This window comes from Castor canadensis, chromosome 5 (assembly GCF_047511655.1).
Source record: "Castor canadensis chromosome 5, mCasCan1.hap1v2, whole genome shotgun sequence".
NCBI lineage: Eukaryota > Metazoa > Chordata > Mammalia > Rodentia > Castoridae > Castor > Castor canadensis.
The window spans coordinates 9,376,665-9,389,338 of record NC_133390.1 but is presented as its reverse complement, the minus strand read 5'-3'; the positions used below and the strand labels follow the sequence as shown (position 1 = coordinate 9,389,338).

Genomic DNA, 12,674 nt, shown 5'->3' with positions numbered 1-12,674 from the left:
TTTTTATCATACTTATCCTTACTTACATCCATTTAATTTTTCCCTAGACCCCAAATTCCATTTGGCAGGAAAGGCTGCATACAAATAGGTACGCCTCTTTGAGCAAATCTCCTCCTCCCGCCCCATCTGTTCCAAGGGCCCTTTTCCTAACGACTAGTTTCATAAGTTATAAAACAGTGGGGACCGTGTAAACTATTCAGACAGGCGACCCACTACAATCACCAGTGTATCAACCATTTAAGGAACCATGTGATCAGGTCTTTGAAAGTTACCGGAAATGCTGGCAGTGAGGCAAAAACCCGCCATTTTTCTGCATGAGAGGATAAAGGAAATAGCTTATGAAAAGGTCCTGGGCTTAAGCCTCTTCCTCAGTCAAGTCAGCATCTAAACTACTCAATAATTGGCTGCTGTTAGTTTTAAACTTAGAGATTTTACAGCCCCGTGCCTGAGGCTTCCTGTGAGCCAGCACCACGCTTGGCACCAGCCTCCTTACCACTCTCCACTGTCTCCCCCAGGCCTGCATCTTGCTGTCACGTGAGCCTGGTTCCTCTCTGGTCCTATGTGTAGAGCTAAGGACTTTTGGGTTTATGTTATGTTTAATGCAGGGTCATTGTTAGTGTTTATTAGCCTCACAGGGGTTCCTGGATTGTGCCACAACTGTGTGGTCCTGTGACTTTGGTATGTTTTCTACTTAGAAAGAAGAATCAAGAGGTGTTTATCAGGCCCCAGGGGTCCTGGTCCCCAGGGGCCAGGATATCTCAATGGGCTTAAAGAGAAAAAGCAGAAAGGGAAAATTGGGTCAGAAGCAGAGGGAGTCACAGAGCACAGCATGTGCAGGCAAGATGCATGCATTGACACCACAAGCCTGGAGCTGACCCAGGTGGGCCTAGGGGTGCTCTGTGGCTCTACCCACTTGAAGTCCTGGGAAAGTAGACATAGCTGGGGGAATGTGTCTAACAGGTGGTCTGTTGCCTGGAGGTTGTGGGTAGGACTGCAGAAAAGATGGCCACAAACCACAGTGATCATGAGATGCATTCTACAGAGCCACGCACAAGGGGGCTACCTTAGAGCCCCCATCGGAACTGCTATGTCTATCTGGAGGGTACTGGAGCACAGCAGCCAGGAAAGCTCCACTGGGGACTGGGCTCCATCTCTGCACCAGGCACACAAGGTCATTTCATTCTGTCTTATAAAGAAGCTCTCATTGTTTTCCGCATTTTGCAGAAGGTGAAACTAAGGTTCAGAGAGGCTTTGAAACTAGCTGCAGACTTAAGAACTTCCCTCCTTTGGTCTCAATATTCTTATTCTGTTAACCTCCTGACCTCCCTGCATCTTAGCTTCTGGGGACAGTAGGAAGACCCATTTTTCAACATCTGAGAAGAGAAACATTCATTCCCACTGGGGGCCTGGTACAGTTGGGAGGCACATGGGTGCCAGGCCAGGGCTCATCAGCCCACAGACCTGTAACTGTATCCCAGCCTGGGCTCCTGGGCCAGAGTGTGGCTTTGGATGAGTGTTACTCCTGTGTTTACACAAAGATGGTCATTAAGTCATTGGGAAGACATCTTTCCTGCAGACTAAACAACTTCACTCCTTTTTTAAACGCTTTTCTCACAGAAGCTATTTTTTTGGGGGGACCAAATGGCAAGGCAGTACTCTTTTGCCTTCCCATTCTGCATTTTAAACAATCCGGTAATAAATTTTGAGCTGAGCCAGAGGGAAAAAAAAAGGGTCATTTTCATAGTTTTCATCTTCAGCCTTAGCATATTAATAAAAGGCTAGCATGGATGGTCACCAACCCCTGTGGTCCACTTTGACCCTCAGGCCTTTTTTGGCTAATCCTGTGCTTGGCTGCTCTTCTACTTGTTGTTTCTTTTTGATCCTGTTCAACTTCACTACATATTTGAGGGCCTGGTCCTTAGTCTCATACAGCTCCCCAAATGGTCTGACACACTTGAATCAGCCTATTTTCCTTTTGACCTCTAAGAAGATGCTTCTAGAAGATCCCAGTGCATGGATATAATATTTGAAGAGCAAGGGTGTTGACAGTGAAGTTTCTCCTCCCTGCAGGGCTTGACATCTCCCTGGGGGAGAAGTTGAACACACAGATTGTGAGACCGAGTGGGTCTCTGAGTGCACCAGCCCCGAGGGGGCCTACTTACTTCGGGGTTCTCGGGGTCCATCCACTGTGATTTTGATGGCTCTGTGGTAGGTGGCGACTTGTGGTGGATTTGTGAAGACGGTGATGGTGAGAGTGAAGCTCTTCCCTGTTGGGATTTAAAACAGAACAAGAAAGAGTGAGGGGATGACCTGAATCACCCTTCAGGTAATCGGTGGTTAGTGATGGCCGTCCAACCCTCAGACTGGAGAGGTGGCTGGGCTTCTCACAGCTATTGGGTTTCCTCGGGTCTGGCTTTGCTTTCACTATGGCATTGTGAAGTGTGACCCTTCACATAGGTAGGTGGCTTTCGTTTAATCACTACTAAAAACACAGGACCAACAGGCATTTCCATTTATTTTCTTCCACATCAAGACTCAAAGAATCAGACTGACAGCCATTGACTTTCTACCTCTTCACAGTCCACTTCCCATCAGCCTCCTCCAGTTACTTATAAAATCAGGGCAAAGAAGAAGAATTGGAAAGTGTGTTCAGGTGGAGTGGCTCAAGTGGTAGCAGGCATAAGGCCCTGAGTTCAAATTCCAGTGGGGAAAAAAAAAAACAATGCAGAAATCATGTCCATCTTTCTCTTCTAATTCTGTTTGTACTTCTGAGGTTCCAAAATGATAGAATTTCTATGTGCGAGGATAAATGAAAATTTATTCTACTTAGAAAAATGAGCCATGTTGGTTGATTGTGAATATTATTTATAAATTCCAGATATTATCAGAGGTACTTACGCAATTGGTCAGAATGAAATTTAAGGCAACTGAATAAACTTAAGGATATGCAAGGGAGATTCAATAAATACTATTGACATAAATATATAATATTTTACATATACTTATCAAAGGTGAGTTCAACTTACTTAATAATTTAAGCATATTTCTTCTTGGCCAAGTGGCTTTGAGGATGGATTCTGGGTTTGAATTCTGGCTACCTGGCCTTTGGCAAGTCACTAGTCATAGACCTCTTTGTGCCTCAGGGTCCTTGCCTGGATGATGGGTATATGCAACTTTTCCTGCTTTATACAGTTTGGGTGAGATTAAATGATCTAATATGAGCAAACCCTTTAAAACAGTATCTGGCACGTGGTATTCAAAGGTGTATGTGTTTACTATGTCTCTTCTCTGTTTTTTTGGAGCTCTCATGGGGTTGTAATGTTTGCTAGGTGTGACATTGACTTCCATATCTGCAGTAGTTCTTCAACTACTGGGTATCCTCTTACCCAGGCAGTACGAAATGAAAACCAAAATCAAAGGAAAACCAACAATTCACCCTCTGCCCCTTTATCTGCTCCAAAAATCATTTACCATTTTAAGTGTCAACTTCTCCTCCTTCCCCACGTTACAAAGGACAGAATATTTTCAATCGTCATGCATGCTTTAATACAAAGGACATGGAGAGAACCTCGAGGAGCATATAGTCTTTGGCCGCAGCAAGCCAGCAATTCCTAATCATGAAAGCCTTCCATCAAACAAACCTCAAGGACTTGCATTCCATCCAGTAAAGTCTACACTAAAGAGCACAACATCAGGCCACACTCGGATGAAGCCTGCTTTGCCCCATGTGGTGCAATAACCAGCATCTGTCTAACAGACCAGGGAAGGAGGCTTTCTGGGTCGTGGGTTTCTGCAGGGAGGTGCAAGAGGCCTTGCATCTGAATTCTACCCACTCAGCTGTCCTCTCCTAGAAGAATCCTGTTCTGTCTGCCATCTTTACACACCCTTCAAATGTCACCAGGTGATATGCCAGATATACCACATGGTCTCCTGCCCTGGCTTCTAGATGACGTGGAGGGGTGGACAGAGGAGCCTCAGGCTGGGCCCAACGAGGAGGGCGTGGTGATGTGGAGGCTGGCCTGAGTCAGCTGCCCACAGGCTGCTTAGCCTAGGGCTTTTTAAGAACAGATCAAGAGCAATGGTAGCCAGGCCCTGGGGCAGCAGTGGCCCTGGGGCAGCCATGTGGCCCTCTACTGCTAAAGTAGCCAGGGATGGCCTAGTGACTGGACCATCCCTTCTCACCAAGAACTCATGAGGACTGGGTGCCATGGCTCACACCTGTAATCCTAGCAACTCAGGAGGCAGAGATCAGGATTGGTGTTCGAGGCCAGCCCGGGTAAATAGTTCATGAGACCCTATCTTGAAAAAACCCACCACAAAACAGGGCTGGTGGAGTGGCTTGAGCAGTGAGAGCGCCTGCCTAGCAAGTGTGAGGCCATGAGCTCAAACCTCAGTGCCACCCGAAAAAAAAAAAAAAGGACTCATGAGGGTTATACCTCTGTCATCGTGACAGAATCCTATAGCTGGCTTCTAGAATCTTCTCCCTAGGAAGACTCTGCTCCACTTGCCTACTTGTCTCTCCTCCTTCCCCAGCTTGACCGGTGTCCTCAGAGTCCCACTCACAAGGCATTGGGACTTTGGGGTTTTTGTACCCCCAGCCAGTTTGCCAGCCACCCAGGCCAACCTGCTTGAGTCTTTTTGCCTTCAAGCTGGTCACTTGTTTCTTAGGTGACATTCCTTAGGAGGATAGCTTGCTTTCTGGCTATTTCAGACGGTCTCATAAATGGTTCTTCACCTGCAATTAATTAGGGTGTTGTTTGTACAGGTTGGTGGCTGTCTAGGTCTAACTTCCCTAAGGAAAGGGACTGTACTCTGCACCTGCAGCCTCCCTCACAGAGAGGCGCAAATGGATACAAGAAGAGGGGGTACAAGATGAGAAAGAGGAAAAATATCATGAAGACACCAGCAATGGCAGTGACACGGTCCTCTCCTGAGCTGGCCTCAGCATACACATGCATTTGGGGCGGGAGGAGAGACTGGGACAATGAGAGTGGGTTCCATTAGCCAAAGAGTTAGAAGATTTGGATTCCTGTACAAATGCTTTTGCTTCCCTAGGTCTCTGCTTCCCGCTCTGCGACATGAAGTGGCCTGTAGGCCACCTGCATTGCCCCAAGCTGTCTGACACATCACTGAGCCACACACAGGCCTGCAGGGCCACATGCTCCCTCTCTGCAGACGGCACCCGCCCTGCAGAAACTTCAGGGAATCTGTGTCCATCTATTCTTAGAGCTGCTGTAATGAAGTACCACAAAGTGGGCGACTGAACACAACGGAAATTCATCTTCTCGCAGTTGTAGAGGCCACAGTCCAAGATCAAGGGACTGGTGAGGCTGTCTTCCCTCTGGGGGCTCCAAGGGCAGCTTGTCCTGCCGCTTTCTGGCTTCTGGTGTTGCCTGCATCCTCAGCCTTCCGTAGCTATGGGCCTCGGTGCTTCAGTCCCTGCCTCTGTCTTCACATGGCTGCCTACTGTGTGGCCCCTGTTCCAAAGCCCCTCTCCTTTTAAGGACACCAGCCCAGTCCTGGACTCAGAGCCCAGTGGAACCTACGTTAACCTGACTGCATCTGTGTACTTACTGGTTCTAAATAAGAGTGTATTCTGAGATTCCAGGTGGATGTGAATATAGAGGGGACACGGGGCACCCAGGACAAATGGCATGAGTTCATGTGGTAGCACAGCAGCTGTGTTCTACCCTCAAAACAGCCCTGCTCCTGCAGGGGCTCTCCTACAACTGGCCTAAATGAATGGCATGAAAGAACACTGTGTACACAATACTGGCATTTTTAGTTCTGTGTAGAACTTACAACTTTTCAAACACTTTCCCATAAACTTTTCCTATGATTCTCACAACAACCTCATGAAATAAAAAGACAGATCTTACTTCCTTTAATTAATAGGTAGCAAAGCTAAGGCTTAAGTAATTTTGTTAACGTCACACAGCTCCAACATACAACAGAACCCAGATCCCTGACCTTTAAGCTCACTGTTCTTTGCGTTATTGTCTCTGGTGTCACCAGTCTCTATCTGCAAACTCTGTGTCACCCGTACCAGCAATCCAAACTCATGGTTCTTTACCCATGCTTCATTGCTGCCCAAAAAAGTGTCCCTGTGAGGCTAATGTTCAAAACTGCACTCACAGTTACCTGTGAATCTGGATGACAGTTCAAAAATCTGTTTCTTCCTGGGCTGAATTTGGGCTTTTAGCCATTGGATACATATGCTCTCTCCTTGTGAGCCACACACACACCTATTTAGGGCAGAATTCAACCAAGGCAAGGATTTGCATTGTCATTGCTCACCATCATAATTCCTATTATTTTATACTCATCATTTTATGTGCAGTCATCAGGAGTTTTCACCCAGCAAAAGCTCCCAGGTGGGGCGTCTGTGTCACAGTGACTCAGTTCACCCAGAGGAGATCAGCGGCCCCTCTCCCTTAAAATGGGCTGTGGATACAGCTTTGAGTTCAAGGCCTTCTGCTTATTATCTTACAGACAGTGGTAACTTTTTTTGTTTGTTTGTTCTAGGTGAATATGACATTCTCCCCCTGGTAAAACTTGCCTTCCCCTTCCTTTGTGTTTTTCTGGCCAGACCTCGCACCATCCTTGACAACGGGCTCCAGCTAGCCATCGGGCATGTCTGACTGTGGGTACCACGTGCTCTGCCCTCCCCCTGCCCTGGCCCATGGCTGCCGAGACACAGCCCGGCTTGGCCAGCACCTGCAGACGTGGGAACTGTACCCTGGAGCACTGGAGTTATTAGCAAAATTCCCTCATTAAATGACCTGTGGGCCTGGTATTTGAAGTAGGTGGGTGTGGAAAGTAAAGAGTCTCAAGTGTTTTTTCAACAAGCCGTGGCCAGAAGAGTGAGGAGTCAGAGGTGAACAGAGAAGGACTGGGCGGCCAAGTAACACAGCCCTGATCGCCAATTCAGGACCTAGTGCAGGGTCGGGGGACAGGGCTGTCAGGGCCAGTGAGCTCACATTTGTATCTGCAGCCTGGCAGGAAGCAGTCACTAGCCTTGGCCCCCTGAGACCAGCAGGAGCTATGGCCAGTGCACCCATAACCCCAGGTGCTGCTCAGAGGTGGTGGCCCCAGGTGCAGAGGTGGTGGCCCCAGGTGAAGAGGTGGTGGCCCCAGGTGCAGAGAGGGGCAAAGTGCTAGGTCACAGGTGTTGTGACCTAGTGGAAGAGGGAAGCTGTGAGATCATCCTTTTCTAGCAACCTCAAGCAAACCTGGCCACAGCAGCAGTGTGCCCTGCTGGGTGGGTGGGTGGTTTTGGTCCAAGAGGACCCCTGCGGAGAAGCCACAATGCTAGGGCTGAATAAAAAGGCAGAGACAAAGGGAGACCAAAGTCATTTTGCCTTACTTAGGCTTGAAAGCATAAAATCCCATGGAGGTGGAAGTGCATGGAGTGTGGACTGTCAAGTGTCCTACCTGTGTTCAAATCCCAGCTGTCCACTTGCTAGCTTTGTGACACCAGGCAAGTAACTGGGTCCCCAGCTTTATCATCTGTTACATAAAGTAATCACAGTCTTGCATCGTATAGCCTTGTTGTGCAGTTAAATGAAATAATAAGTGTCAAATCAGGGCGTCAAGTTCTCAGTAAATATCGGCAAGTGTTGAGCACCTGCCTGGCAAGCTCAAGGCCAAGTTCAAACCCTAGTACAACCCCTGCCCCTCCACCCCCCAAAAAAAAATCCAACAAAATTTGATTCTGTGAAGACCAGAGCTGTGAGTTCCCGTGAGGAGGAGGCTGGGATGAAGTGCTGTGGATATCTGAGGTGAGGATGGGGTGGTGGGGGAACTGTGTTCAGCAGGTGATGGAGCTGCTAAACCAGGCTCAACTTCAACTTGAACTTCAAGTTCAAGTTCACTTCTGCCTCACCAGCTGGCAGTCTTTGTAAGGCACAACTGTGACCAGCTGATCCGCTATATAAACAAGCCAGGACTGCAACATGTGTTGTCTCCCTCGACGCCAGTTTGTCCATCCAAAGACCAGGACAAAATACTTACTGCTTTATTTAGTCGGGAAGAAGGTCACGGGGTGATGTTCCTGGACACTTGGTGCCGTGACGTGACAGGCTGTCCAAGGCCAGGCGGCTCTGAGGCCCCGGGGTAGTGAACTCTTGACAGCAGACTGCGGTGTAACAAAGCCTGGGATGGCCCCTTGCAGTTCTGCACAGCCCGGCACACATTCTGCTCCTCCCCACACTGCGCAGTGGCTAAACCTCAGGGCTGCTGAAAAAGGCTCACTGTTGCCAAGGGTGGGAAAGGAACACAAAGCAAGAACACCAAGTGGCTCAAAACCACTTCATGTCCAGGTGGGGACCAAGCAAAAGTGCAGCCTGTCACATCCCAGCTAGGCTCTCTCTCCCATGCCAGCTAGGGTCCCGGGGTGTCCCTCTCACTCCTGCTGTGACTGTGCCACCCTATGCTCACTTTGCAGATAGGCAATAGCTCCTCAGTGGCTCTGTGACTATTACTCTCCTTGGTGGAGGTTGGGACCCATGAGTCACCTTCTCCTTTCGGGGGCAGTTTCTGGGGATGTGAAACTTGCACTCTGTCACGAAAAGGACGATTGCATGCGAAGCCTCTGTCTGCCTGGGGGTCATTTTCTTTAAGAAACATAACTGTCACATTTTTTTTTTCTCACTGGAGCTCTCAGCAGGAAAGCCGCCTGTACTCACAAACATAAAACACCCAAGAGATCGAGAAAGGGAAAATAATGGAAAATTTTAAATGCAGCTTTAGAAACCCAAGGCAGCCGGGGCTTAAAGTCCACTCTTTGCAAAGTCAGAAAATTCCCAGAGATCATAACGTTTACAGGGAGACTTCTCCTTCGATGATCAGATTACTCCAGGTCTAATTCTGAGTACAGATAACCCAAGTATTCAAATGAACGCAGACTTAGATTCCAGTAGGGATCTGCATGTGGCACATGTTTTCACAATGTACTTTCAATTTTTCTCACTTTTCCACTGGAACAACCTGACAGCCAAAATTCATGCTTCTGCTCTTCTTCCATTTCCTTACCCAAACACCTCTATTTTCGACAGTAGAGCTTATAATTAATTTATTTGGGGATCTGTGAACAGGGTATAAACCTTTGACTTGCACAGAGTCTCCCATCTCCTCTAAGGTGAACTGCAAAATGTTGGTGTATGTCTTCAAGCTGAACTGAAAACCAGAGGCTTAAATTGTATGGATCAGAGGGTGGTTTGAAAAGTAGCTATTTCACTTGCAGAAAACTCAAAGCCCCCATGGCACATTTTTTTCTCTGGAGAAGTTCTATGGAAGTGAGTTACTGGAAGACAGGGAGCACTTTTGATTCACCTCTGTATCCTTTGTCCCAAGTCATAAAAAAAAAGGTTGGTAAGTGAATCAGTGAATTACTCTGTCAATGTAGGCAGCTGGTTCTTTGTGATGTCTAATTAACTTCCCTTCCTGAAGAGGGGACCTCAGTCTTATGAAAGCAGTGGGTGTCCCCAGGAACAAAGGTTCTGCATCCCAGGATCCAACTGACCACGGATCCAAAAGTGGTCAGTGCAGACATAGTGTCATAGTGTCTGCACTAAACATTTCCAGACTTTCTTATCATTATTCCCTAAACTGCATGTAACAACAGTTCACCTATCATTGCACCTATCATTCCTGACGCTGCATCAGGAATTAGTGATCTACAGAAGATGTCAAGTGTATGGAGGGAGGGATGTGTGGAAGTTATGTGCGAACACTGTGCCATTTTGTATAAGAGACTGAAGCACTGGCAGACTTTGATCTCTGTGTGTGCACGGGGCCGGGGTCACTGGATCCAGTCCCTCACTCACAGCTAAGGACCAAGGCATCATGAGCCCCCAAAGTACCACGATGCTCTCCTGAGATTCTGCGTATCTGTTCCTCAGATTTCACACTTCCTCCTCATCTTCCTTATTCTTTTGGATTCTATCTCACCTGAGTAGCCCAGTTTTAGCTCAAATATGTCCAAAACCCTGAATTCACAGCCCTGTTTGTTTTTTTTGTTAGGGGGCTGTTATTGGGGTTCGAACTCAGGGCCGTGCACTTGCTGGGCAGGGATGGGTTCACCCCGTTACCCATTCTTGCTTTAGTTTACTTTTCAGATAAGGTCTCACTCTTGCCCAGCTTTGGACCACAATCCTCCCACCTTTGCCTCCTGTGTGTAGCTGGAATTATAGGCACGTTAATATCTTCCCAGCTTTTTATAATTTTGAGATAGGATCTCACTAACTTTTTGGGGGGGGGATGGGCTTAACCTCAATCCTCCCATCTCTACGTCCTGAGTAGCTGGGATTATAAATGTGTACCACCAGGCCCAGCCCTTTAGGCCAAAGGCTCTGTCCTCCATCCAGAGAACCCTCTAGTTGGCACACCCCAATTCCCAGTGCTCCACCCATGCAACATTCTGTATACCTCTGCCTGGGTCACACTGGGTAGATGGCTAAAGTGACCTCCTTGGGCTGGCTGACTCCTCCCCTTGTGTGTGCCTATGGCCTACAGCCTGTCACACAAAGTCCCGTGGCACATACAGCTATGGCAGGGAGGTCTAAGGATCAGATATTCAGATCAGAAGGCCCCCTTGGGGTCCTCAGTTCCTGCCCACCTGCTGTGTAGGAAGGAGGAAGGGCAGATGGGCTGGAAACTGAGAGGGAAGAGACAAAAGCTTGAGGTAAGCCTAGGGTGGGAACTGACTTCTTGGTACAGTGACATTTACCAGATGCGTGTTTGCAAGCTAGATATACACATCTGAGGCCACCTGAGAGAAGTGGATTTGCAGTCCCTAGCACCCTCCACGTGTCCTCTGCATTCTTTAAATTAAGTGCTCTTCTATAATGTATGTCTGGTGGTGATGGTTCTCTGCTCACGACCTACTGGTACACATCGTTAGGATCAGGCCAAATGCCCAGGGTGAAATTCCAGTCCTTCCCGTTATGCCCACTTCATCCTTCTCCAAGGCCTCTGGAGCTTGTCACCAGAGTGTCTCTTGGCTCCTCACTAGGCCAGGTGTTCCTGCCCCACGCTGCTTCCTCTGCCTGATGTCTCCACCTGGATAGCCTCTTTGTCACCTGCAGGTCTCAATAGAGATGACAACTTTCTTAAGGGAGATCCCTGCCATTCCCTAGGCTCTGCACTGCTGCTCATTTGTTCCTGTCACTCTTGACCTTTGCTCAAAACAGCGATGGCCTGCTTAGCTGCCACCTTCTCATAAGCCCTGGTAGGCTGTGACTCCTTCAGATGACCTTTGCCTCCAATGGGAGCCTGGTGGGTGACACACAGTAGGTACACAATGCAAAATAGCAGACGCTGTACTTCCAACACACAATCAGTGCTAACAAATGTTTGTAATTATTACATGACTATTGTATATACATCTATGTGGGACTATTTATGAAATTCCTGCTGTGTCTCAGGCACTCTCATTATACGGTTCTTAGCAGGACAAAAGGAATATAATTTCCTTGCTGTTAAGAAGTAGACAGTGGAAAATGGCATTCATAACTTTCTGATTCAGCCAGACATGGGCTGCCTCCAGCTAGCTCTCCTCTGTCCTCCTTCAACAATTCTCTCTGTAGCTATAGCTCTTCCTCTTCCTCCTCAGTCTTGTTGTGCGTATCATCTTCTGTTTATCATCCTAACACCCTTGTGAGGCCTGGATAAAGGCATCATCATACCCATTATACAGAAGGTACAACTGAGGCCTGCACATCTGAGGGAGTCCTGAAGGTGTACCCACTTTTCATGCAATTACTTTCCAAAGACCCACAGAATCGTCTCAAATGCAAGTGTGTTTCTATGGGGTTATTATGAATGACAGGGACACTAAATGGGACACCGTGGCTTTTTTTTAGCATGACCTAGAGCCCAGGGATTTGGCCAGAATTCACGATAATAGTGTGTGTGTGTATATATATATATATATATATATATAGCCTCTCCAAGTAACAGCCAGATTAATTGATACTCTGGTTTCTATGTGGCCACAAAAACATTTACGGATATTCACTCATAACTTATGAAAATGCTGAGTTACAGCCTTAAGAATGGCTTCCGGTGGAACAGCCAGGATGGCCCAAAACACGGTCCAAGGCAAGCCACGGTGGCACGACCATAAAACTCCCTAAGCTTGGGTGGAGGCAGCAATTACCGTTCAGGAAGAATGTGATGCTGCCGGTGCCAGCCCGGGCAGCCCGGCGACAGGACAAAGGGATCATTCTGCTTCATTGTGAAAACGCGGTGTTTATTGTCAAACTACGATTGGGAATTAAAAGGGGTATGTATGAATCATAAATATTTGCATGCCATTAATGTTTGGACAAAAGAGTTGGACAGACTAAGTGGGGAGAACTCCTTTTTCCCATGAAAAACAGTGCTTCGAATTACAGTGCGTATTTAATTTCATCTCGCCCTCTGCTAATCTAAAAATCTCAGTGCCAGTTGCATATAACCCTTTCGGGACCTCAGGACTCAACGGGGCAGGGGAGAAAGAATGGGCGTTGAGGTTTCTTCCTGGAAGACTCACCCACGGAGACCAACAAAAGGCAGGACCTTGGCTGACATACTTGTTGGTTGCTGTTAATTACACGATCACAGTCGCCACTGTCTACTCCAGAGTTGGTGTCACTGCAGGGACCTTACAACGCCAAGGAGCAGCCCCCTAA

General features: G+C 47.7%; 1 protein-coding gene across 2 annotated transcripts in view; it reads right to left on the bottom strand.

Annotated features, from left to right (window-relative positions):
* The window catches only part of Runx1 (RUNX family transcription factor 1), a 237,807-nt gene that overhangs the window by 62,716 nt on the left and 162,417 nt on the right, over positions 1–12,674 (bottom strand). For both annotated transcript variants that reach the window (XM_074072724.1, XM_020185583.2), the window contains exon 5: positions 2,163–2,267. In XM_074072724.1, the coding sequence (XP_073928825.1) occupies positions 2,163–2,267 (105 nt within the window). The remainder of the gene's footprint in view (positions 1–2,162; positions 2,268–12,674) is intronic.